The sequence below is a fragment of the Nyctereutes procyonoides genome, unplaced genomic scaffold (assembly GCF_905146905.1).
Source record: "Nyctereutes procyonoides isolate TBG_1078 unplaced genomic scaffold, NYPRO_anot_genome, whole genome shotgun sequence".
Taxonomy (NCBI): domain Eukaryota; kingdom Metazoa; phylum Chordata; class Mammalia; order Carnivora; family Canidae; genus Nyctereutes; species Nyctereutes procyonoides.
Genome location: NW_026575133.1, coordinates 884492 through 909217, shown reverse-complemented (window position 1 = coordinate 909217; position 24726 = coordinate 884492). Strand labels below are relative to the sequence as shown.

The 24726-nt window shown below is 42.9% G+C and overlaps 1 protein-coding gene across 5 annotated transcripts in view; it reads right to left on the bottom strand.

The window, feature by feature from the left end:
• Window positions 1-24726, bottom strand: part of PLCE1 (phospholipase C epsilon 1) — a 323410-nt gene that overhangs the window by 4860 nt on the left and 293824 nt on the right. For 4 of the 5 annotated variants that reach the window (XM_055300237.1, XM_055300239.1, XM_055300240.1 and 1 more), the window contains 9 exons: window positions 24215-24505; window positions 19254-19417; window positions 17507-17768; window positions 15333-15451; window positions 12823-12951; window positions 9294-9503; window positions 3685-3843; window positions 1667-1882; window positions 1149-1339 (listed from right to left, as the gene is read on the bottom strand). In XM_055300237.1, coding sequence (XP_055156212.1) covers window positions 1154-1339; window positions 1667-1882; window positions 3685-3843; window positions 9294-9503; window positions 12823-12951; window positions 15333-15451; window positions 17507-17768; window positions 19254-19417; window positions 24215-24505 — 1736 coding nt within the window. In that variant the 3' untranslated portion in view covers window positions 1149-1153. Of the gene's footprint in view, window positions 1-1129; window positions 1340-1666; window positions 1883-3684; window positions 3844-9293; window positions 9504-12822; window positions 12952-15332; window positions 15452-17506; window positions 17769-19253; window positions 19418-24214; window positions 24506-24726 lie in introns of all 5 variants that reach the window. The other variant, XM_055300238.1, reaches the window with a different exon arrangement.

The window sequence follows — 24726 nt, the reverse complement described above, 5'->3', positions numbered from 1 at the left end:
TTGAGGGGTAACTCTTAAAACTTCAGGGGTGAAAATTTGAGTAAGTAACATGAAACCTTATGTTCTCAGAAAGCAGTAAAAACACAAAACTGGACTCATGAGCACAGAAAGTCCTCAGAAGGATGCCTTTTTGAGGGCACCATTTGTACAAGAGTTTATAACATGATTCATACTCTGAAGGAGGGGGTTGTTTTGAAGGCATTTGTAGTATGGAGGACCATTTATTCAGGACTTTCTCCTTAAATTATAAACATGGGCTCGGTGTATTGGGCCTTCTTTTGCGCTCGTGTAAATCAGATTAGGTCCTGCCAAAAGGTATCAATGAATTCTTTAATTGCGAGCTTCTATGATTGTATATAAGAAATTCCTGACTGTGATAAAGGCAGACGAAGCTCTGCAGTGTAAGCCGCAATGCCTTCGCTATGCTAGCAGTCTCTCAATTTTAGAACTACAATGGCACAGGTAAAGAGTGAGCTTTACTAATCCCTTGGGTTCATTAAGAAACTAAATGAAAAAAAATCTATGCTTGGTTTCCTTATGTTTTTTGTTTTTGTTTGAGTTGGGGTTCCATATAATTTATTTAAAGATGGAACAAAGTTTATTCTGTAGATACCTAGCAATGGGCAGGCAACCAAAGGCTGACTTTACTGCCGTTTCCAGATAGAGGCTGTTAGGCAATTTTGCTTTCTTTCTAACCATAAGATCTTGAATGCCAGATTTTTATTTTTTAATTGAGGCAGACCAAGGTGAGGTCATTGTGGCTAAATCAAACCTCAAAATGGACAGCATGAAACTAGAAATGCAAGGGCATGAGAGTTGAATGACCCACAACAGTCCTTCAAGAATATCTGTATTAGTGATAGAAAATTAAGGCAGTTCCAGGTCTGAACAAAAATGAGGCTGATGTAGTAGTTTGGGCAAGTTGTTGTCCTCTCAGGGCCTTTGTTTTAGTTATCTACAACTGGTCTAAAATGATAAATGCTAAAAGTACATGGATCTTCAGAGCCCTTTTCTTGCTTTTTGGTACAATTCCCATCTGACTTCAGGGGACATCCTCCTCTGGGCCTGCTGCCTTGTACAGTAGTATAGATGGGCCCCTGTTTCAAAATGGTACAATGACTCAGTCTACCTGGGTAAAACATGCCAACCTTGGTTATTGTCGGGAGTCTGTGGTGTCACTGGAGGACAAGCTGCCCGTGGGCTTCTCCTCCTTGTTTTGGGCACTTTCTGAGGCCAAGACCTGAGAAGATGTGAGTCCTCGGGGCTGTTTAGTTGATTTGGTGAACTTCTTGAATTCACTTGCAAAAGAAATGCCTTTTCTTTTATCTTCTCGGGATGCCTGTGGAAAAAAAAAACTTTCCATGGGTATAAGGTAAAAGCCAGGATCCTCAATCACCTAACAAGCTCTCATGGAGCCCTTTCTTCTTCCTCTCTCAGGAGAGCTTTGGGAAGAAGTGCTGTGGGAATCCCATCTCAGGACCGCTTAACCACAGCAGGGAGCACATTTCTCTTCATGTAGTAAAAACAAAGCCAAACAGTTTTCTCCCAACAATATTCCTTGACTTTGAAACTTTTTCCTAGATTTCACAAGTTCCCAGATTTGATTACCACGTAGTTAAGAACATCAGATCCTTTGTGGAGAGAGCAAGAAAGCTTTGAACTTTACCTGCACCTGCTCCTTTAGCCTGAGGATGAATTTTCCAGCACCTTTCCACTTGCTCTGGGCTTGAAACACACACTCTTGGTCCAAAAGGACCCGCTGGGAGGACTTTGGGGTGGAGGACTTCTTGGTAGCATCTTTCACCACCTCTTCCAGAAGCACATAGTCACTCGGGTTGGGGTTACTCAGGATGCTATAGGAATATTTGGCTTTGCATAAGGTCTGAAAGATAAGTGATGGTCAACTGGATACTGACACATCATCTCCAGCACCTGCATCCATTCCGAATGAAACTCTAAGGTGGGAACATGTCACCAACTTTTAGAGAAGGAGGGGAACTTTCAGATTGTATCGTCCCATCCCTCATTTGACATTTGTGTGGTTGTTGCGTATAATATGCTTTCCCATGTTACCTGATGAAGCTTCACAACAGACCCTGATTTACATATTACCCCATTTTTGGACAAGAAAACTTAAATGTATGGAGGTTAAGCAGATTCCAGAGAATGCACAGCTACTGAGTAACAGAGTAAGGACTTCTACTGGACTTGCTACATGCACCAAGCCTCATGGACATGAAGGTCACAGAGACCATGAGGGACAGAGTCCTGACCCTTGGGAGCCTCTCTGTCCCAGCAGGCTGTCTCCTTGTCACAGGGTCTTGGATGTGGAAGGCATTTTCGTAATTTGCCTGGTCTCACTTCCCATTTAGTACAAGATCATCTTTCATTTATACATTTACTTGTTCATCAAATGTTTACTGAGGGCCTTCTGTGTTCCAGATACGTACTATACTTTGGGAGATAAAGGAAACAAACAAACGTGTCTAGTCTCTCTTAGAGTCAAACTCTATTAAGGAGGAAAATATTAACCACCTGATCATGTAGTGATAGCAAATAGCACTTAAATAGTGCTTACCAGGTGCTAGGCATTGAACGCCTTATGTATATTTACTGATTTAATCTTCACAACAACTCTGTGTGGAAAGTACTGTTATACTATCTCCATGTTACCGATGCAGTAGCTTACCACCCAGTATATAATATAGTGTGCTGGAACCAACTCGAACAGGCCATAAAATCAGACATGCTGCAGTATCCATGCAACAGGAATTGGCAAATACTAGGGGCACCTGGATGCCTCTGTCCATTGAGCGTCTGCCTTCAGCTCAGGTCCTGATCCTGGAGTCTCAGGATTGGCCACATCAAGCTCCCTGCTCAGCAGGGAGTCAGCTTCTCCCTCTTCCTCTGCATCCCCCTACCCCCCTCTCATGCTCAGGCTCTCTCCCTCTCTCAAATAAATAAAATCAAGAAAATGAAAGAAAGAAAGAGAAGAAAGAAAGAAAAGAAAGAAAGAAAGAAAGAAAGAAAGAAAGAAAGAAAGAAAGAAAGAAAGAAAGAAAGAAAGAAATTGGCAAAATACTAAATATCAATTAGGGCTTTTTTTTTTTTCTTTTTTCTTTTTCTTTAGGAGAGCTGGTTTCCCAGCACACCACTGTAACTGAGGCCCTAGGAAGTAGAGCTGGGATTTGATCCTGGAGCTATCTGATCTAGAGTCTGTGCCATGAACCATTGGCTTTACCACTTCTCAAATGGGCATTTAATAAACACAAACCATCACGAGGCTTGAAGAAAGGAGATACAGTTTTTTGAAACAATCTATGCCAAGTAGCAAGACTTAGAGGAGCGAGAGGGCCAGAGAAGGCCTCCAGCATGTCCTCTGTAAGATCTTTAAGAAACAGTCACCAGGGCCTGGCTTAAGCATTTCTGAGATGATGAAATTACTACTCTGTGGAGTCCCCTCTTAAATCTGTTATCAACCCTTCCACAGAGAGCCGGACTCCCAACAGATACTAGGCCAGTGTCTGTTAAAGGAATGAACTAGTATCCCAACCTAGAGACACACTCTCCCTTTTCATTTCTCCATTGTTCTAGAACTTCATTCATAAGACAAGCTGACATTTGATTTGTCCCAGTGATTTACACTGAGGAGCAGACTGAGACAAGCAAGGGGGAGGCTTTCACCTGTTGAATGACATCCTGAGCGGTGCTGACACGGGGCGCTTTGATGACCGTCCGAGGTTGCTCTGGAGAAACGTCATGCACTTGGACAAAGAAGCTCTCCTCCTCCGAGCTCAAGATCACTTCTTTGTCATCTTGAACAATGCTTCTCTCTTCTAGGTTCTGTGTTTAAAAAAGAAGAAAAGTATGAGTAAATGGTAAGAGGATGTACAGCAAGAAAGAAAAACCCACAGTGGAAACGTGAGCTGTATCTGGGCAATGTAGAAACCATTTCTCAGCTTTCTATTTCATACACTTTAATAGTTCATAAATGATTCCACAGGAATACCCATGTCTTCTGAGGGAAAGAAAGTAATGTAGGTATTTTTCTTTTTTTCTTAAAGATTTTATTTATTTATTCATAAGAGACACAGAGAGAGGCAGAGACACAGGCAGAGGAAGAAGCAGGCTCCCTGTGGGAAACCCAATGCGGGACTCAATCCCAGGACCCTGGGATCACGACCTGAGCTGAAGGCAAAAGCTCAACCACTGAGCCACCCAGAGGTCCCAATGTAGGTATTTCTGCTGATGTTGACAGACTGCTAAGGTCTGGCTCACAATAAGCCAGTACACCTACTCCAACTACCTGTAGATTTTGGGTCCAAGTCAACTGGAGATATATTTGTAGAAGGACAATGTACCAAATTGCCAATTACCAAAAGCCAAATAAGAACACAGTAATTATATTTAAGATAAAGCCCATCCATTCCCTACACATTTAAGAAATGCTAGATATCTGAACAATGAAACATGCAAACTGCCCCTCAGCCAGGCTGGAAGAAAAGAACCAGTGGTGAAAAGGCTGAAATAATGGCTGGAGGTAGGATACCCTGAAACGAATATTGACAAAATTCTCAATAATTAAGACAATTGATCATCAGGTTAATTGGCTTTGGTGAACTGGCTTTCAGTAAATTTTACACATGTAACTTTAAGTATATTTAGATGTATCTATAGACATGTACCTTATTAAAATTCTTTCAAACAGTATAGAAATATATTGATAAAAAGCCATACTTCCCCTATTATCAGCTTTTTCACTCCTCTCGTCTTCTCTACAAAAAACCCGCTGTTGTTAGGTCATATATACTTCTAAACATCTGCTATGGATATATGTATTTCTGTGTATGTGAACACGTATATACAATGAAGCCCTGGAATTGTGTGAATTTAGATTTAATGTAATCACCAAATAACTCCTGTTTGTTGTTAGCTCTAGTCTCAAATGAAGGGTAGGTTAGCTTCTGCAAGGGGGAGGTCTGAAGGAGGGAGGGACAACCCCATCTCAGGAAGTGAGCATTTAGCAGGAAGGTCCTTTGATCTTCAACAGTTTCCTAGCCTAATCTCCTCAGATCAAGTCACTGAAATGGTGCTAACAAACCAGAGAAATCCAAGAATCGCTGTCACTATTCTGGAGGTTCCAACCAGCCTTAGGGACCCAGAATTGTCCCCATTGATATAAAAGTCAGAATGGATATCGTCACCAGGTGGCGCCAAACCACAGCCAGGACAGGAAAGGACTGGTTCCTGGAGCTTGTCAATCAGCCCACAGGCTCACCCCAATCATTTCTTTAATCTTGCAGTCATGGTCTCTACAGTTTTCATGACTGATGTTTCTGGACCCCATTTGTTATATTACGGGTGTTGGGGAGGGGGGAGTTACCGTCTATATTATATTAACTTCACATAATGTTCTGCAACTTGTTTTTTGTCCCTACTTAAAAGATTGTGGTGTTCATTTCGTGTCAGTTCCTAGAGACTTAGCTGTGTAATATGTCACTGTGTTGATCACAATATATTTAATCAGTTGGGGAGTGGGGTTGGGTGGTAATTCATCTGACAATTTATAATCTGTATCTTGAAAACCACGAAGCAAGCAAGCATAAAAAAACCAAAAAAGGTTCTAATAGACACATAAAATACCTCAATAACTATGCAATAAGCATGACTTTCAAGAGAGCTCCTTGGAACCTCACTCAGAACTTATTTGTTTGCAAGGAGTTCTCTGCCGCATTAGAAGGCACAGCTTCTATGGCCAGAACAACAGCCTTCTCTTGAAGCTCTTTAGGCTTACTAAACATTTTTCTTCATATGGTCTATATGTTTGGCATGAGTCTCATGTTAATCTTTTTTTTTTTTAATTTTTATTTATTTATGATAGTCACAGAGAGAGAGAGAGAGAGAGAGGCAGAGACACAGGCAGAGGGAGAAGCAGGCTCCATGCACTGGGAGCCCGATGTGGGATTCGATCCCGGGTCTCCAGGATCGCGCCCTGGGCCAAAGGCAGGCGCCAAACCGCTGCACCACCCAGGGATCCCCTCATGTTAATCTTTTGTAATCAGGTAAAGTAGTTTCTATTACAGATTTACAGGTTAGGGAACAGAGGTTTACAGAAGTTAAACAAGCTGTCCAAGGCCATCTAATTTGTGGCAGAGCCAGGTCTGTCTGATTTCACATCCAGGAGGTGTCACAGGAGGGCATACTGATGGCAGGAAGATGTGATCCTGACCACCTGAGAGCCTAGGAGGCAAGACAACTATACAAGGCGGGCAGGCAGGCGGGCAGAAGAGATCAGAGGTCATAGCAGTTTGGGGACTTTGAATATGTGGGCAAACTACTTTTATCTCACGAGTTCCACAGAATGAAATAAGTGGAAATACTTATAGCTCAGACCTATCGACTATGCTAGTATCTGTTCATTCAATAACTGCTGAATTCATGTATTCAGTCAGCAAATATGTACCTGTGTGTGTCACTATGTACCAGCTCAACCTAAACACTTTATTTATTTATTTATTTATTTTTAAGATTTTACTTATTCAAGAGAGACACAGAGACACAGAGTCAGAGACACAGGCAGAGGGAGAAGCAGCCTCCATGCAGGGAAACCTGATGTGGGACTCGATCCCAAGACTCCGGGATCACACCCTGAGCTGAAGGCAGATGCTCAACGACTGAACCACCCAGGCGTCCCAACCCAAACACTTTAAATGTGATTTGTTATCTTAGCAGGAACATGTCAGTCACTTCAAAAACCTCCCCACGCCTGAATGGCTCAGTTGGATAAGTGCCTGCCTTTGGCTTAGGTCATGATCCTGGGGTCCTGGGATCAAGTCCCGAATCAGGCTCCCTACTCAGTGGGGAGTCTGCTTTTCCCTCCCCCCCTTCCCCGACTCCTGCTCTCTCTCTTTCTCTCTCAAATAAATAAATAAATAAATAAATAAATAAATAAATAAATAAATAAAATCTTTTTAAAAATCCTCCCACAAAGGCATTATACAGGAGAGCTTACTGTATTTTCCCCATCAGAAAATGCTTGTTAGCCTTCCCTTCTAATTTATCCCTGTATTCTTCAGAATGTTTCTCTTCCACCAGTCTTTATTAAATATTTATTCCTCAGGTCTCTACAGCCTGTTTTCATATACATTTTATTTATTAAAAAAAGAGATTCTATTTATTTATTTGACAGAGAGTGAGTGAACACAAGCAGGGGGGCAGCTACAGGCAGATTGAGAGGGAGAAGGAGACTTTCTGCTGAGCAGGGAGCCCGACGTGTGGCTCCATCCCAAGACCCTGGGATCATGACCTGAGCTAAAGGCAGATGCTTAACTCACTGAGCCACCCAGGAACCCCTTTCATATACATTTCAAATATTTTAATTAATTAATTATTTAATTTATTTATTATAGAGAGAAAGAGAAAGAGAGAGAGAGAGTGCCAGAGGGGAGAGGGACAAGCAGACTCCATGCTCAGTGTGGAGCCCTATGTGGAGCTCGACTCCAGGACCCTGAGATCATGACAGGAACCAAAACCAAGAGTCAGAAGCTTAACCCAATGTACCTCAGGCGCCCCTTGTGCATTTTAAGTTGGAGATGGGCATTCCTAGCCTCCACAGCCCTTTTGGCTATATGACACTCAAAACAGCCTGCCCATGTTCTCTCCTTCTTGCTGCCTCCAGTGCTGGGCACAGTGCTGGCTTACCTTATCATGATTTAACCTTGTGAACCTCCATTTCTTTATGTGTGAGATGGTTTCCATTCCCTCAATTGAAAGCAGTGAGTGAGAACTTTAAACACTGTAAGTCATTACACAACTACATGGTTTGAAAATTCACTTACTGACATTATCACTTAGAGAGTAGTTTTTTTACACGTAGCTAGAGAATGAGGCAAGACAATGAAGAATAATAAGAAAAAATGTAGAGAGAAATTGAAGATGGCTTCCAAAGCCCAGGTAAGCCCTCTGATATTTTCTCATAAAGCTATAATTATTAGAACTGCTTGTTACCTGTCTTTACTTTTTTTTTAAAGATTTATTTATTTATTTATGAGAGAGAGAGAGAGAGAGAGAGAGAGAGAGTCAGAGACACAGGCAGAGGGAGAAGCAGGCTCCATGCCAGGGAGCCTGACGTGGGACTCGATCCTGCGGCTCCAGGATCGCGCCCTGGGCCAAAGGCAGGTGCTAAACCGCTGAGCCACCCAGGGATCCCCTGTTACCTGTCTTTACAATGTGAATGTCTGAGAGGAAGAGGAGGCTAGGGAAACAATTATATTTCTCTGCCTAAACGAAGTGTCCTTTTATGGTCTAGGGCAAGGTTAGGAAGAAAGGCAATGGCTGTGGCTCCCAGAGCAGGTGCTGTAGCTCCATGGAGGCTGTAGGCCATGTTCATAATTAGGTACACAGTAAAAAAGTAGCATATGATGCTGAAAACTGCCTCATTATCATCTCCACTGTGTCCCAACATCATGGCCTCTGATGGGCATTATGCCAACCAAGCTCTATTACATGCCCCAAAGGAGCAATTGAGTGCCTAGAGCAGGGCTTGGCTCATATTAGGTGCTCAATAAATATTGTTTACTCTAATTGTTGAACTGACCCAACTCCTTCATTATTGACATATCATGAGGCATGACCGTCTACACTGAGGCAATGACTTTATACATCATTTTAAAAAATGGCAGTAAGCTAGTGGGCTCTCATCAGTTTATTCTGGAAAAAAAAAAATCACGAAGTCCAACAAGAGCTAACAATGTTAGAATTGTTTCCTTCATGGGAGTGACCACGGGAATGTTAGTGAACGTAATGTTAATTTTTACTAATTCTGGCTAAGGCTGAGAGATTATTCTTTTTCTGAAGTTATAGAATATTTTCAAGGAACTACTGTTGTTTTTACCTATAAGCACAGAACGTTTTATTAGCCAAAACTTTAGTACGCATGAAACCAATCTCTAAATGTAAAACACCAATGGGACTAGCGTGACACATTACCACGACCCTTCAGACAATGCCTCTTCGCACATAAATCAAATCCTGGACCCACCTACCCCGATGGCATGCAAAAGGAATCCTTTGAATTCTTGCTCCCTTTCTTACACAAAGGATAATTTTTAGACTGAATTTCTGTAACTTAGAACATTCTTGATACATGCAGAAGAATAAAATCATTTCTGCACATTTACTTAAGAGGAAGAACATAAAGCAACTTCAATTACAAGAAATTCTGAATTAAGGAGGTGGCTAGTGGTGAGGTGGTTAGTCACATACTGAGTTGTTATGGTGTAGGACACACTTACTTCCTGCTGGGTTTTTAAGACAATCCTGCCAACATATCCTTCCTCTGGAAACCAGCTGCTTAAAATCTGCATGATCTCTTCTTCTGGACCAATGACTCTCTGAAATGGTTGTTTCCTGCATTCATTCTTTTCTTTAGATATAAAATATTTTTCTTCCATCAAAAAATAGTCTGTGACAATAGGTTTGGTGTCTTGTTCAGAAGTTAGAATCTAAGGAAAAAGCAAAGGCAAAACTTTAATCCAAAAATAAGCCTGTTTTCTACAGAGAACAAACTGACGGTCACCAGAGGGGAGCTGGGCGGTGGGACGGGTGACATGGGTGAAGGGGGATTAACGGTGCATTTATCGTGGTGAGTACCGAGCACTGTAGAGAATTATTGAATCATTACATTGTTGTACCCCTGAAATCAATACAACACTGTATGTTAACTATACTTGAATAAATACACACACACACAACCTCACAAGATAAGCCTATTTTCACAGTGTTTACATAGGTTTGATGTGCCATTTATAAGTGAGACCTACTCTGTAGTGTTGCCTAATTCTTCCTGGAAAACCTCAGAACTCTCTTATATTCAACAAGGATTGTTTATGTTCATTCTGGGCAACGACACAATTTATTCATAATCCCCAGAGAGCATAACTATTTTTCCCACAGCTGGAATGAGAGCTCCTACTGAATTAAGAACTTTAGGCTTCCCAATCTATGAATTTAGCTCTCTGTAATCTTACAACACAGGACCACTGGCAAAGAACCTAGCACAGATTTTACCAACATCCTCTCTTTTCCTTGTGTTGGAAATACTTGTCTTCTAATCTCATCTGATCTAAGTTGCTGGGAATTCTCCTTTCAATTAACTCTTGACACTGTGCCTCCAAGCTTGTTTTCTTTTTTGGCTACTGACCCCAGGCGACCCAACAGAGTGGCTGAGATGAGGCTCTGGAGCCAGACAGACCCGGGCCTTGGGTTTGCCTTTAATACTTATTGGTTGTTGGGGGTTGGGCAGGAGACTCAGTTTCCCCATCCATAAAATGGTAATAGTAAGAGTAACATTCTCTTAATTTCGTTTTATGATGGAGGCACTGGTTATGAAGCAGGACACAGACACATTGTGAGAACTTATTCAACACTAGCCAACATTAAGGCTCCTCTGGCTGGGATCCCTGGGTGGTGCAGCGGTTTAGCGCCTGCCTTTGGCCCAGGGCACAATCCTGGAGACCCGGGATCAAATCCCACGTCGGGCTCCTGGTGCATGGAGCCTGCTTCTCCCTCTGCCTATGTCTCTGCCTCTCTCTGTGTGACTATCATAAATAAATAAAAATTAAAAAAAAAAAAGCCTCCTCTGGCTGATGCATTGCTTCACATTCGCCTCATACAAGTGAGGACAGAAGGTTGGACTCCAAGCGGGGATCGAGAAGGCTGCCACCATCTGGCTTGGGTTAGGCAGACACTTTGCTCCTTGCCCACCAATGATGCAACTACCAGAGCCAACACTTGGCCCTGCTTTGTTTGGCTGGGAGGAAGAACAGAGTGAACTGAGGATGGTGGAGGCGGAAGATTCTCAGGAAGACACTGCTCCCTTCACCCCAGTCCTCAGTCTGTAATTGATGCTGGGCTATGGATCCTGTGGGGGCAAGACAGCTACTACTACTGAGTAATTCAGGATGTGACGCTTCCGAGAGTAGGACAGTCGGTACCTCACCCCAACGAGAGGGCCAGCATCACCCCCTCCTCAGTTCTGCTTGATATCCATGGCATTATTCACATGAGGTGACAATAAAGTAATCGGCTTCTTTTTTATGGGTGTTCTGTGGACATATTGCCATACTTAATGTTTTCATTATAGAGTCTCCAAATCCCCAACAATACTTTGTGAGAGTAGACACTGAAATTCATGGCCTGATTGCTTTAAAAAACAAAAACAAGGGATGCCTGGGTGGCTCAGTGGTTGAGCATCTGCCTTTGGCTCATGGTGTGATCCCAGGGTCCTGGGATCGAGTCCTGCATCGGGGTCCCTGCTTCTCCCTCTGCCTATGTCTCTGCCTCTCTCTGTGTGTCTCTCATGAATAAATAAATTAAAAACAAAACAAAAACATGCCCCCAAAACGAATATTGCCCCTGCCCCCCACTGCAAAGTCTTGGTAGAGCTTCTGTTAGTCTATGAAATCTGGCACTTAAGCTGTTTCCTCTGACTTTAGGTCAATTATAAAATGGGGCAAAATGTTGCCTGTCCATAGAGACTTCCTCTCAAAAACCAGAACTATTTCTCTTGTTCCTTATGGTTGTTTGATTGGTTTTTAATCTTGACCCCCTCCCACCCCATACATTGTATAATCCCAACTACATTTCATTATACACCCTAACTTCAGAGAGAGCCCAAGGGTCACTCCTTTTGGTCACTGCTCCCTTGGTCTACCTGCAAGGAGGAGAAGGGATTCTGAACTGGGTTAGTCTGCAAGGATGTTAGGTCACTGTGCCAAGCAGGGGTGGAGTTTGTAGTATGAAGCGAAAAGACATCACACATGGGTTTGGGTTTGCCTCTCCTTTTGAGGAGCTGCCTCCCTCTGGATGCTGCTTTGTTCCCAGCTTTCTCACTCTGACATGTCCTCCTGTGGGGCAGTGGCCCTGCCTACAGAAAGCCGCAGAGATCTCTGGGGGATCCCATGTAGAAGCAGTATCATGTGAGGGTACTCAGGCCAGTGCTGCTGCGGGCTTTGGGGAACAACTTATCCTTTTGTGTTAGGCCCTGTTGGCATCTTTGCACTACCAGAGGGGTAGGATCTCAAGGGTTAAGATCAAGTGCCAGGGGAAGAGGGATAAGGGCAGTGCTCAACATGCAAATAAAGACCTAAATAAAGACTGAACATGTCTTCTTGGCTATGTGCTCCAACCTGATGCTCTAAAAAGTTGATTCAACTCCTAGGACGGCAAACAAATTCCATTCAGCTTGTGTGCAAATTCTGATTGATCAGTAAGCTCTTCATTAAAAAGGGAGATGGAGCCCAGGTCTAGGCTGAGAAGCAAAGACTACCACGTTTGGAGAGCCTCTCCTTCTGATCTTTACCCTTCCTGAGCCCCGTGTTTTTATGTGTTTGAAGAAAGGTTAAAAATTCTTTCCTAGGGGATCCTTGAGTGGCTCAGCGGTTTGGCGCCTGCCTTTGGCCCGGGGCCCGATCTTGGAGTCCCGGGATCGAGTCCTGCGTCGGGCTCCTGGTGTGGAGCCTGCTTCTCGAACCTCTGCCTGTATCTCTGCCTCTCTCTCTCTATGTCTATCATGAATAAATAAATAAAACTTAAAAAAAATTCTTTTCTACAGGTTAGCTTGTCTAGTGGTACCAAGTTCTCGCAGGTCATTCTTAGGGTGGGTCTCAGTATTGAATCATACAAATAATCAAAAAGTAGATCACCAACATGGACTTTGTGTTTTATGTGTGTTTTTTTGTTTGCACATGTGTTTACACACATACACACACACCATATATATTAGATGCTGGACTCTCCTAACCGTGGGCTTAGTGGACTCACCTGTTGGAGAAGCTGCTTTGCCTTCGTGCCTCCACTTATGGAGAAAACAGTAAAGGGCTCTGGACCTGGGACCCCATGCACTGTGACTCTGTGAGTCTGCAAACATTTTCTTTCTTCTGTATTAAACATCTGTCAAGGAAGATAGCATGGTTTCTCATTCATTCTCATTCTCATGTTATTTCTAGGCTACATTCAATACAGAAGTGCTAGTTCTTAGAAGTCTGTAGGGGACACATATATGCAAAAGAAAATCATTCTTCTATACCCGATGCGTATATTTGTGACTGAAAAGGTGATGGTGCATCTTCCTTAATAGTCTGGTGAGGATAGGGACACTTGGGTGGCTCAGTGATTGAGGGTCTGCCTTTGGCTCAGGACATGATCCCAAAGTCCCGGGATCAAGTCCCATATTGGGCTCCTTGCACGGAGCCTGCTTCTTCCTCTGCCTATGTCTCTGCCTCTCTCTCTGTGTCTCTCATGAATAAATTATTAAAATCTTAAAAAAATAGTCTAGTGAGGATATTAGCTGCATAACATTAAAATATTAATTTATTTTAAATAATAGGGACTCTTTCCATCATACTTAGGAGACTGATGATACTTGAAATGTATGTTAGTTCTTACTTATGAACTGACCTTCAATAGTGTCTATTAAGTTCTGTTTAGGATCCTGGGTTAGAATTTTGGTTGGTAAGATGATAAACAGAATATTATGGTCTTTGAGGGCTCACTGCTCAGGCACACAAACAATTATGAAAAGCTTTTCTGTTTTAGTAAGAGCTGAGAAGATGTGTAACTCATAACTTTCTGAGAATTTTGTATATTAAGATATACTCATTAATTCAAAATAAATATTCATTGATGGAGAGCTGAATCAGACATTATGCCTGGCCCTGGAATTATTATTTTATTTTATTATTATTTCTGTCCCCAAAAAGGGGACAAAGCCTCCATAAAAACCCCTAAAAGATGGGGATTGAGAGCTTCTGGGTTGGTGAACGCTTCGGGATGCTGAGAGGCTGGTGCACCCAGAGAGGGCAGGGAGGCTCTGTACCCTCTTTTCCATGTATCTCTTCCACTTGGCTGCTCCTGAGTTGCATCCTTAATAATAAATTGGTAATAGTAAAGCATGTTTCTGAGTTCTGTGAATGATTCTAGGAAATTCCTGAAACTGAGGAGCAGGTTGTGGAAAACCTTGAACTTATAGCTGGTCAGTCTGCGGTACCAGCGACAGCCTGAGACTTGCCACTGGAATGCGAAGTGGGGACAGTCCTGTGGGACTGAGCCTTTAACTCTGGGATCTGTTGCTAACTCCAGGTAGACTGTGTAAGAATCAAATTGAAAGGTAGGACACCCAGCTAAGTGTCAGAAAAGACACTGCATATCTGGTGTCAGAAGTGTTGTGAGGAACAATGATTCATTCATGGCATGTGTGGAATCTTCAGTGCTAATCGGTATGCAGGGTGATGGACTCAGAATATGGCACTAAGCCCTGCTTCAGCTTTGTGAAAGTGTCTGATTCTTGCCCTTAGGTACCAGGCAGCCCTGGCCCTGCTTCCCCGTCCTCTGCACATGTACAGGCAGTGCTCCCTTCACCTTGGCCAAGGTGCTATTCTCGACCTTGGCCATACACTGAAGGGAAAAGGAAGAGAACCTAAGGAAATGAGGTCAGGACAGAGAGAGAGAGAAGACACTGATGAGGTGAGGGGAAGAGGAATAGAGAAGAAAGCTGGGGGATTTATAGGTGGCCATGGCAGTGGTCAAGCTAGTGCCATTTGTGAGCATACAGGACGCCTTTCCACAGGTTGTTAGCACTATGATGAAGTGTAAGACTGATGGAACAGGTTATCAAATATGTAAAGAGGTAATCAATGGGCACCATTTTAAATTCATTTCTAAAGGGCAAGACAATGGTATCAACCAGTTAATTAAAGCAGTGCTACTTGTTTAAGTAAACAACCCTGCATTACTGGGGTGAGTGCTGGTCCAATGGTTCTTGAACTTTCGTGGGCATACAACTTACATGGGGAACTTATTAAAACAGAGAATCTGCAATGGTGGCTCTTTCTGTGGTGTTCCCCTCCCATTTCCAAGAGGGTTGATTCTGCATCTCCCCCAAGCTTTGCTTAATTAGTGTCTTCCCCTTGGTATTATTTTGGGCTCACCTCCTCAGCAGGCACTATCATGTACTCATTAGGAATATGGGCTCTGGCGCTAGAATAACTTGGGTTTACAGTTGTGTGACCTCAGATATACTTGGCTCTGACCTTCCTCACCTATAGAATGGAGATGGTATCAATAGCTATTTCTCAAAGTTACTTGAGAGGATTAACCGAGTCAGTATAGATGTAAAGTGCACAGAAAGCAACAAGTGCCAGATGTTATAGTTATTATTACTTCCATTATTACCTAATTAAGAACTCTAATGGCCCGGGTACTGTGCCGCAAGAAAGCCTACCCCCAGCATAGCAATCCTTGAAAATAAGCTGAGTGAAATGGAACTTCATTACCAAAGAGGCTGGCGTGGCACTGCTGGAGGAATTTTCTTCCATCCTTCTGCTGTTTATGAATAAACTAGAGATTTCCAAGACTTCATTGTGGAGGTTTCGCAGCTGAAGATGTCGATATCCTGGAATGATGCAGAATTGGAGAAGCTTGTTAGCCATGTACCCCAGAGCTCTGTGCAAAAGATACCCCAGGAAGGTCAATAAATGGCTAGCAGATATCAGGCCTTGAGATGGGCAGGGAGTGGCAGCAGGCATGCAGCCAACAGATGGCCTTTCATCAGCAGACTGCTGCCCCTGGGGATAGTTCTGGATTGCTTAGTGGTAAGTAACTTGTCCATGTATTGTTTCTGACTCAGACTCAAACTGAAAATCCTACACTCAAACAAAATATATTGGGAAGACCTGATCATTTCTTATCAAGTCACCCATAGTCACTGTTTTACAAATATTCCTTTTAGAACATTTTTAGTGATAATATTCCAACAGGGGGCTGGCTAAGTAAATTATGGTGTGAATGTTTTAGTATGAAATGGAATAACATGTAGCCAGTAAAAGTGGTGATGAAGATTCATGGCAGTCAACATGAAAAGTTGTTCACCCACCAAATCAGGAAGTGAGAACTAGTCAGGCTCAAAACACTGAGTGGTAAAACAAAACAAAACAAAACAAAAAACCACTGAATGGTGTTTTGTAAAAAAGCCTATTTGCAGAAAAAAAAATTACATAGTATGTATATGTATGTATATCATGTAAAGTATGTAAGAATGTTTTTGCCTCTCTGTGCTTTCTCATATTTCTGCAATAACTGTTATGAACTGAACTGTGTCCTCCCAAAATTCTTACGTTGAAGCTCTCACTCTCAGGACCTCAGAATGTGACTATATCTGGAGGTAAAGCTTTTAAAGGGGGTTAGGGCCTTTAAGGAAGTTAAAATGGGTCATTAGGGTAAGCCCTACACCAGCCTAATTGGTGTCCTTATAAAAAGAGGAGATTAGCACAAAGACAGAGAGACGCCAGGCGCCATGCACAGGGACCAAGGTATAGCCATGTGAGGACACAGCGAAAAGGTGGCTGTCTTACAAGCCAGGGAGAGAGGCCTTGGGAGATATCGATCCTGCAGAAATGTGAGAAAAGAAATGTTTGCTGCTTAAGCCTCTGGTCTGTTCTAGTAGCCTGAGCTGACGAAGGCAGTGCCCAAGTACTACTTGCACCATGGAGAAGAAAAAACAGGAAAAGAACAAAATGTAGGAGCCTGTAACATGTTTGTGCCAGTTGGAATGTGGCTGTGGGAAGAAGAATGTACTAGAACCTTCTACTCAAAGTAGAACAGCAGGGGCAGCATCCCAGGCACCTTGTTAGAAATGCAGAATCTCATGCCCCACCTCAGATCCTCTGAGTTAGAATCTGCATTTTATTACCAAGAGTCCCAGGAAACTCTGATACACTTCAAGCTGGAGGAGCAAATGCAGTGGTGCTGACTGGAGCAACTAGCTAAAGTTCCAGGAGTGCCACAGCAAAGCTGAACCACATCAGGCCACTGGCTCTGGCCTTTGCTCAGGACTCTCCACCTGCCCCTGCTCCGTCCCCAACACCCACCTCCAGCCCCCCGCACCCCGGCCATGGTGGGTCCAACTCCACCTTTGGCCCGCCTCTGTGATGAGTACACCCTGGGCCCCCCTCCTCTCAGGCTCTTCTCTGCCTGCTTAAACAAAAAAATTTTTTTTTCAAGTAAGCTCCAGACCCAACATAGGGCTTGAACTCAAGACCCTGAGAACAAGAGTCCTGTGCTTTACTGACCAAGCTACCAGGCACCCCTTGGGCTCCTCTCCTAACATCAGTCCCTGCTTTAAACATGCCGAGATGCGGCGGGCGTTACTGGGAGGGAGCATGTGGGAAAAGGAGCACAACCACTCCTCCCTGCATGAGCAGAATGAGACGCTGCACTCTTACGGGATGTTGTCAACACCTCTGGTTGTAGGATAATGTAAAAGATAAATCTCTGTTGAGATGTGCTTAAACAGTGTTCAAATTTTTATCATCTCTTTGTGCCTCTTATTTTAACTTTGTACCATGGAAATTTTAAACATACACACAAGATGAGAGAAGAGCATCAGGAACTCCAGGGCATCCATCAGTTAGCTGCAAGAATTATTACCATTTTGACAATTTTATTCTACCTCGTTTTAAAGCCTTGAGGGGGATGATTCTCTGAGCGGTTATGGCTGAGCTATTGTTTTCCACAACTGCAAAACGCAGGAATATGAGATCTTCAAAGTGAACCCGGAAGAGAAACTGTTCATTCCACATGGGGTTCAAAGTGTTCCGGTGGATGGGTTTTGTGCGGAAGTGGCAACTGTCCAGGGGCATGCCCAGCACGTCCACTTCGATACATGGGCTTCCTGTGCTGCTACTTGGGCACACGTTTTGACCAGAGACAATCTGAGTGGTGAGAAAAGGATCAAAGTCACTGAAGATGCAAAAGAAACTAAGCATTCCTTCCCTCCACCAAGAAAGAGAACACTCTGGAATGAAACGGGGTAAATGGTTAATAAAGTTGCTTAAAAAAAAAGTGATTGTCATTAGGTAATCACATGACTGGAATAATGTGAAAGCCTATTTTGTCAACAGCATTCACCTGACTGCAACCTTTCAACTGTAAAAACGGCCAAATACTTTCAAAAACCAAGCAGTTAAGATAATAAAATTTCTCAAGAAGGCAAGAGAAAAGGGGACTGAAAGCAATGTCACCGAGAACTGGTTATTGACATTCTGCTCAAAATGTTTTAGGTGTCTATATTTGATATACCTCAAATCGTTTTCTTAAATAGTTTAGTTTTGGAGCAGGTCACAGGGAATATTGTTAAAAATGATCCACCACCTTCTGTAAGTAGATGGAACTATGCTCAGTCCAGCTGAAATGGTCAAACAGAAAGGGGCTGCTGCCCTGGTCTTGGGGGCAGAGAAAAGCACTATAGGAGGAACACCTGTGAGCAGGTTTCCCCCCACCCCGCTGCTCCCTGTAGCCCTGGGGCTCTGAGGTGTCGTGAGCACAGGCTGTCCAGCAGTCTCTGCAGAGGGACAGACAAGATGTGAAGATGGAGAGAAAAGGTAACTTCGTCCTTCCCTGCCTTTCCTATCACCATCTGGTGGGTTTTTGTCTCTATCAGCTTATTGGGAGGGAAAGAGCAGTGAATAAGTGTGGGTGATGAGCTACCGGGGCTGAGCTGTTAGGGGGCAGCCTGTGGCGTTCTGATGATTAGTAAATTAGGTAATAAAAGGAACAAGGAGGGGTGCAGGGCTGATAGAGGTTAAACTGTAAGGAGAAAAAATATTTATTTGATTTGTATATTGAGGCCTGTCTGATCTTGTAAGAACTTGTCAGAGTTTAAGATGATCTGCTCTAACCAGGAGCTTAATGTTTACAGGATCCCACTCGCAGTTACAAAGCTCGGGGGCTGGAATATAGAATTAACATTATCAGCATGCAGGTGAAGCAAGGACCTCATAAGTCCACCTACTGGGCTCTGGCAAATATAGGGCCTGGTGACAGTGTACCTAAACCAGAGCCACTGCTTTCTTTTTCTTTCTTTCTTTTTTTTTTTTAATTTTTACTTATTTATGATAGTCACACAGAGAGAGAGAGAGAGAGGCAGAGACACAGGCAGAGGGAGAAGCAGGCTCCATGTACCGGGAGCCCGACGTGGGATTCGATCCCGGGTCTCCAGGATCGCGCAGCTAAACGGCTGCGCCACCCAGGGATCCTAAGCCACTGCTTTCTGAGAGGTAAAGAAATGCTTTTGGGAACTAAATCTGCCTGAACAAAATTGTGACATGAGACCTCTGTGATGCCTTGAAGTCAAAACCAGTTCATGTTTAGGAAGGCTTACAGATCTTCTATATCCTGCCAACAGAGGCCATACTTACAGTTAAGGAATAGACGGCAGGCTCCATGTTGTCCAGGTCTCTTTCCAAGGGTGAAAACTTCTGGTACATGGGACAGTTCTTGTCCCACAGAACGGGGGGTTTCAAAACATAACCACATCCACCGTTGGCCTCAAACATGGCAGCATTTAAATGTAAAGGGAGATCTGCAGAATAAAATCAGTATTTCTTGTTACTTGGTGGCTCACGCATCATCTTACACATTTACTTTTAATTCAAAAGAACTTTGTATCAATTTTCCCCTAAGCACGAAGAAGAGATAAGCGCCTATTCATGGCTTAGACTCACTGCGTGCCAATTCTGTGCCAGGTTGTGTCACGCACCTGAGACACAGCTGCTGACATGAGGTAGACTCCATCTTCACGGAGCTCATGCTCATTCTTCCACTTAAAAACTCTTGCAAATAAAAATTCACAACATCCATCCAGAAAAATATTTGAAAGACCTCATTTTATACTGAGGTTTAGAAAGGAATAATGGCATTTTTTTTTATCCCCAAGCAACAAACATGCAGACAATTTTATGAACAATTCTTGCTTTTCCAGATATAAGATGAAATCTTAGTAATACAAGAAAGGCTAAGAGAATAGCCAGAAAACCATACTTTGTCTTTGAAATCTCCATTTCAACCCATAAATTGCAATACTTTTTTTTTATAATTGTAGTTCAATATGAAAACAAAATCATTATTACATGTGATTCACATCATGTCCACGATCCCCTCAATCATAAATGCCTGGAACTCTCACAACAGCTTTCAGAATTTGTGGCCAAATTTTATTTGGCATAGTTCTTTGATGAACGATTGGATCCCTGCACTGTTTTGGGGCTCTTACACACTCAAATACTCATTTGATGGCGCCAGTCTGTATAAAAGTTGCCCAAACGAGCAAAAAGTTTATGAGACACACCTGACAAATGTTTCCTCTGATAGATTCTTCCCATGTGCAGAGTAAACTTTGCTACATGGACCAACCTCAAGGAAAAGTGTAGAAGCACCGTGGAGGAATGAGAAAGTTGGCTTTCACTTGTCTTGTGTATAAAATGTTTCCGTGTATGTGGAGTTGGCTGAGGCCACATGCAGGAATTTTGGGGGGAAGATGTCTTAGACACAAGAGAGCTCCAGGGGTCCTTATCTACAAAATTAGCACACTGGACCCAACCTTTCAGGCCCATCCAGTCTTTTGCGACTAATCCATTAAGGCAACAGAGTGAAGCAAACTAGCCTATGCAGATGGTAAGTGTGAAATGGATAGATACTACTAACAAAATTATAGCAACTCACTGCACCCTTCCCATGCACCAGCCCCCGTTCTAAACACTTTGTGTGCATCAGTGCCTCCATAACCCATGAAATAGCTTATTTTAGTATTTTCATTTTTATAGATGAAGAAACCAAGGCACAAGAAATGAAAAAACTCAAGGCACATGGCTAGTGAGTGGTGGACATTAGAGTTCACACCCAGACAGACTGACTCATCTTGAATACCAAACCATGTAATATGTATTATCTTAACTACCGAATCTTAACTGCTGAAGCCATATAATCTATATCTCACAAGGGTATCATAAACATAAATAAGATGATGTGTGAAGGCCCCTACCCCAGCATGTGGCACATAGAAGGTGCTTGATAAAAGCAGCCATTAAATATGATTATGAAATCAACACCCATTTGGGGTTGAAATCTAATTTTATTAGCAATGTGTCTATCCTTGTAGCTTTCCAGAACTTTAAAGCACTTTTCCTTACCTAAAATCTCATTGGTGATCCAATATGTGAAACAGATCCACACAGAGCTGCTCATTTGGAATAAAGGTGAGACCTTAAATCTAGTCCTCCTACGGTCCTGCAGCTGGTTCCAAAACTTCATCTAGGGCTATAGTTTTAAAACCCTTGTTCTAGCCACGTGGACAGGATGTGCAGGAATCTGTGTAACCCCATCATCCCTCTCAGCCAATGCATCTAATGGCAGATCAAGCATAGCATTACCTTTATGGTCTTTCTTCTTTTTAAAAACTCTGTATTAAATAGCCACCACTCTCATAATATTTATCTTTATGTTTGGGGGCTGGAAAAGTCATTAGAAAGAGTGTGACAATCATTTAGGAAAGTATAAGTATTAATAGAAGCTTGTCTTTTAACTAGGGCTAAATGTCTATATACTTGTAGATCCTATGACATGACGCAGAAATTGTTCTGCCCCAGATGGAAAGAGCTTTGAGGGACTATTGCCAGCAAAAACCAGTCTATCTGCACACCAACCTCAGACAAGTTTCCCAACTTAAGAGTTGGTTTTACTGAGGAGACCTGGGCTACACCTGGTTCTAGATTACTGCAGACATTCAGGAGTTGATGGAGCCATTAGAAATCTCTGGGTGAAACAAAAAAAAAAAAGAAAAGAAATCTCTGGGTTGCTCAGTGGTTTAGCGCCTGCCTTTGGTGCAGTGTGTGATTCTGGAGTCCCAGGATCAAGTCCAACGTTGGGCTCCCTGCATGGAGCCTGCTTCTCCCTCTGCCTGTGTCTCTCCCTCTCCCTCTGTGTCTTTCATGAATAAATAAATAAAATCTTAAAAAAAAAAAAGAAATTCTGGGAAGCGATCACCCTAAGTCTGTGGACACCCCTTTGGGACATCAGGTTCCCTGAAATTCAGGAAGGGGTAAGGTAGATGATCCATAGAACATATCTGGAGGCTAAAGGGACCCTGGGAGGGGGTTCTGTTATTTGGTTGGGGTCATTTCATAGAATATCAAGCACTTCCTAACCTAGAAATCCTTTTCAAGAATTAAAAATAATGATTCCAATGTTGACTCTTATCAATACAGACTTGCAATTCACAGAGAAGTACCTAGGAGAGATCTGGACCAAAAATCATGAACCATAGGTTCAGACTGCAGTGGGGCTTATAGAGACAATCTGTTTTGGCTCAGTGCAGCACGCATTTATTGAGCACCTACTGCATGCAAGGTCTTGACCTGGCTCTACCCCCCAGTTTGAGGAAAAGAAAACTATTTTTACAGATAAACACCCTGAAACTGCATGTAGTTGTAGTTCGTCCAGCCTAGGCAGATGTTTATCATTGTTTGCCATATTGAAACCAAGAGAGGATATATGGCAGTACTCCCTTCTGGGAGTTGGAAGGTTTTGCAGAGAAATGTTAAGGATGAACCACACGATACAACCATCTGCCTCTACTGAGTGGGTAAGCTCCAACACGCTCTCTGGCTTGATTTGGGCCAGAGGAGAAACCTTCAGGGGTGTGTGGAGGCTGAGCTGCAGTCTCAGTGTGTGTTTCATATGGCAGGGTGGCTCAAGGAGGAATAATTCCCGTGTTCCCTGTCGCTGTAGCTCCCTTTGCCATCAGTAGAGCCAGGATGTCTGCAGCAGACTTGGCACTTCAGGAGAAAGGACACATACCAAACTAAATGCATTTCCATTTCCTTGAGAAAACCATTTTACTGGTTACTTCAGTTTACTTAAAATATTTCAGTATCATGATAACAAAGGGGGCCAGTGGACACAGGGCTAAGGATGGGGCCAGAGATATGAACCCACAAGCCACTTGGGACAGACTGAAAAGAAACTTTTACAACTTTGAAAATATTTCATTATTATTTCCACTTGAGAGTCCAAATCATACTGTTTTCATAACTTATCAAAACACTTATGATATTTAATGTTTGTGGAATGCTTTCTATGTGCCAGGCTCTATGTTGAGTATGGTAGTTCACTTGCATTGACTTATTTAATATCAATTGAAAGAAACAAATATGAAAGGGCAAAAACACAGGACTGATATCTCTGACCATGCGTCTGCAGGGGCAGCCACAAATGAATACTGCTGGTGCTAGTGCCAGTTTGCTAGGTGGTCCCAGGACTAGCGCTGTGGTTTGACATTGGCAGGAGAGAGGGCTGTGTTTTGGTTGATGGGTCAGCATGCTTAACTAGGATCTGATTCGTGCACATGAGAGGATTGGGGAGGCCGCTCAACTATTCAAAGGAAAGACTCTGGTTTTTGAATGAGCTTCTAGGAAACACTCCTCTTTTATTCTTTATCTTCTTCCCCCCATAGTTCCCTTCTTCCCCCCATAACCAAGTGGAAACAAATGCTTTATCTTCTAAACTCACAGAGTCCTTGAGTTTATTAATTATAATTCATTCTTGTTGAGCAAATTAATCTCTTTCTGCCTTGGTTTGCTCAACTAACAAACAGGGATTATACAAGTAAGCTACCTCATAGGGTTTGCGAAGATTAAATGAGATAATAGGAGGTCAAGAATTCAGCTCAGTGCCTGGTGCACAGTAAGCATGCCATAAACAGTAGCTCTTACCTGAGGTTTAGGTCTCATCAGTTACCCTGTTATGAGAGTCTCATCCCGCAGTAGAGAAACACGGACACTACTCTCACTGTTCATGTGGTTCATATACTGGTTTCCTTTGTGTTAGACAATCCTAGGGCAATGACCATCATTCTCTATTTCAATCTCAAAGGGAAGAGAAGAAGCTAAAATGATTTTACTTTGCCAAGTGTTTGGAGCCACACTAGTTTTTGATGGCAAGAACAAGAACTTAGCAAGAGAATTTCTTAAGAGGCTTTAGGAAATTTCTACCCCCAAAGATCTTGAAAAACAAACTGGACACTACCCTGTCAAGAGCAGTCATATGTCTAAAAAATGCTTTAAAAATGGGGCAGGAGCAGGAGATGATGAGGGACCCTTCATGGCTCCTATCTATTGCCTTAATCGAAACACCAAGGACCCAATTCCTTATCAAATTCACTCCTGTTGTTGGTCCTCTGTACTTTAACCCTCCTATATGGTATGCCCCATGTGGAATCTTGCTCCCTTTAAGCAATCTTGTTTGTTGTACTACATTTGTTGAAATAGAAGATGCAGAGGAGAGAGGTGGAGAGGCACCCTGCTGGGTGAAGCAGGCCCATTACCATCTGTCTGGTAGTTGAGTGCCACGAGCTGTATCCCATGGAGCCAGAACAAGAGAGGATTGGGGTTGGAGGAGTCGATGCGTGTGGCAGCCGGGTAAGTCCTCAGCAGCTGACAGGCAGTGTGCTGGATCAGTTTCTGAGAATACCTGCGACACAGACGTTTGGCGGCATTTTCATTCAGCGATGAGATATGGTAACATTTGGGAGTTCTAATGATAGCGCTGAGGGATGTGGTTGGGTTGAGGGGGGAAGAAGATTCCTCCCACGCCTGTCGCATTCCTTCACAGGAACCTAAACCCCCCAAAAGATTAGCCTCAGATTAGTGCAGAAAACTTTAAATATTTTAGAAATAAACCTGAACATCCCAGTAGGCAATCATAACACATAACAGATTGGAATACATCTTGCCTGTTCTTTGTGAGTTAGTCTACTACCTTGAAACAAAATGATAGCTATTGTGTTTTAAGATGAGTGTAACAGGGATGCCTGGGTGGCTCAGCGGTTGGGTGCCT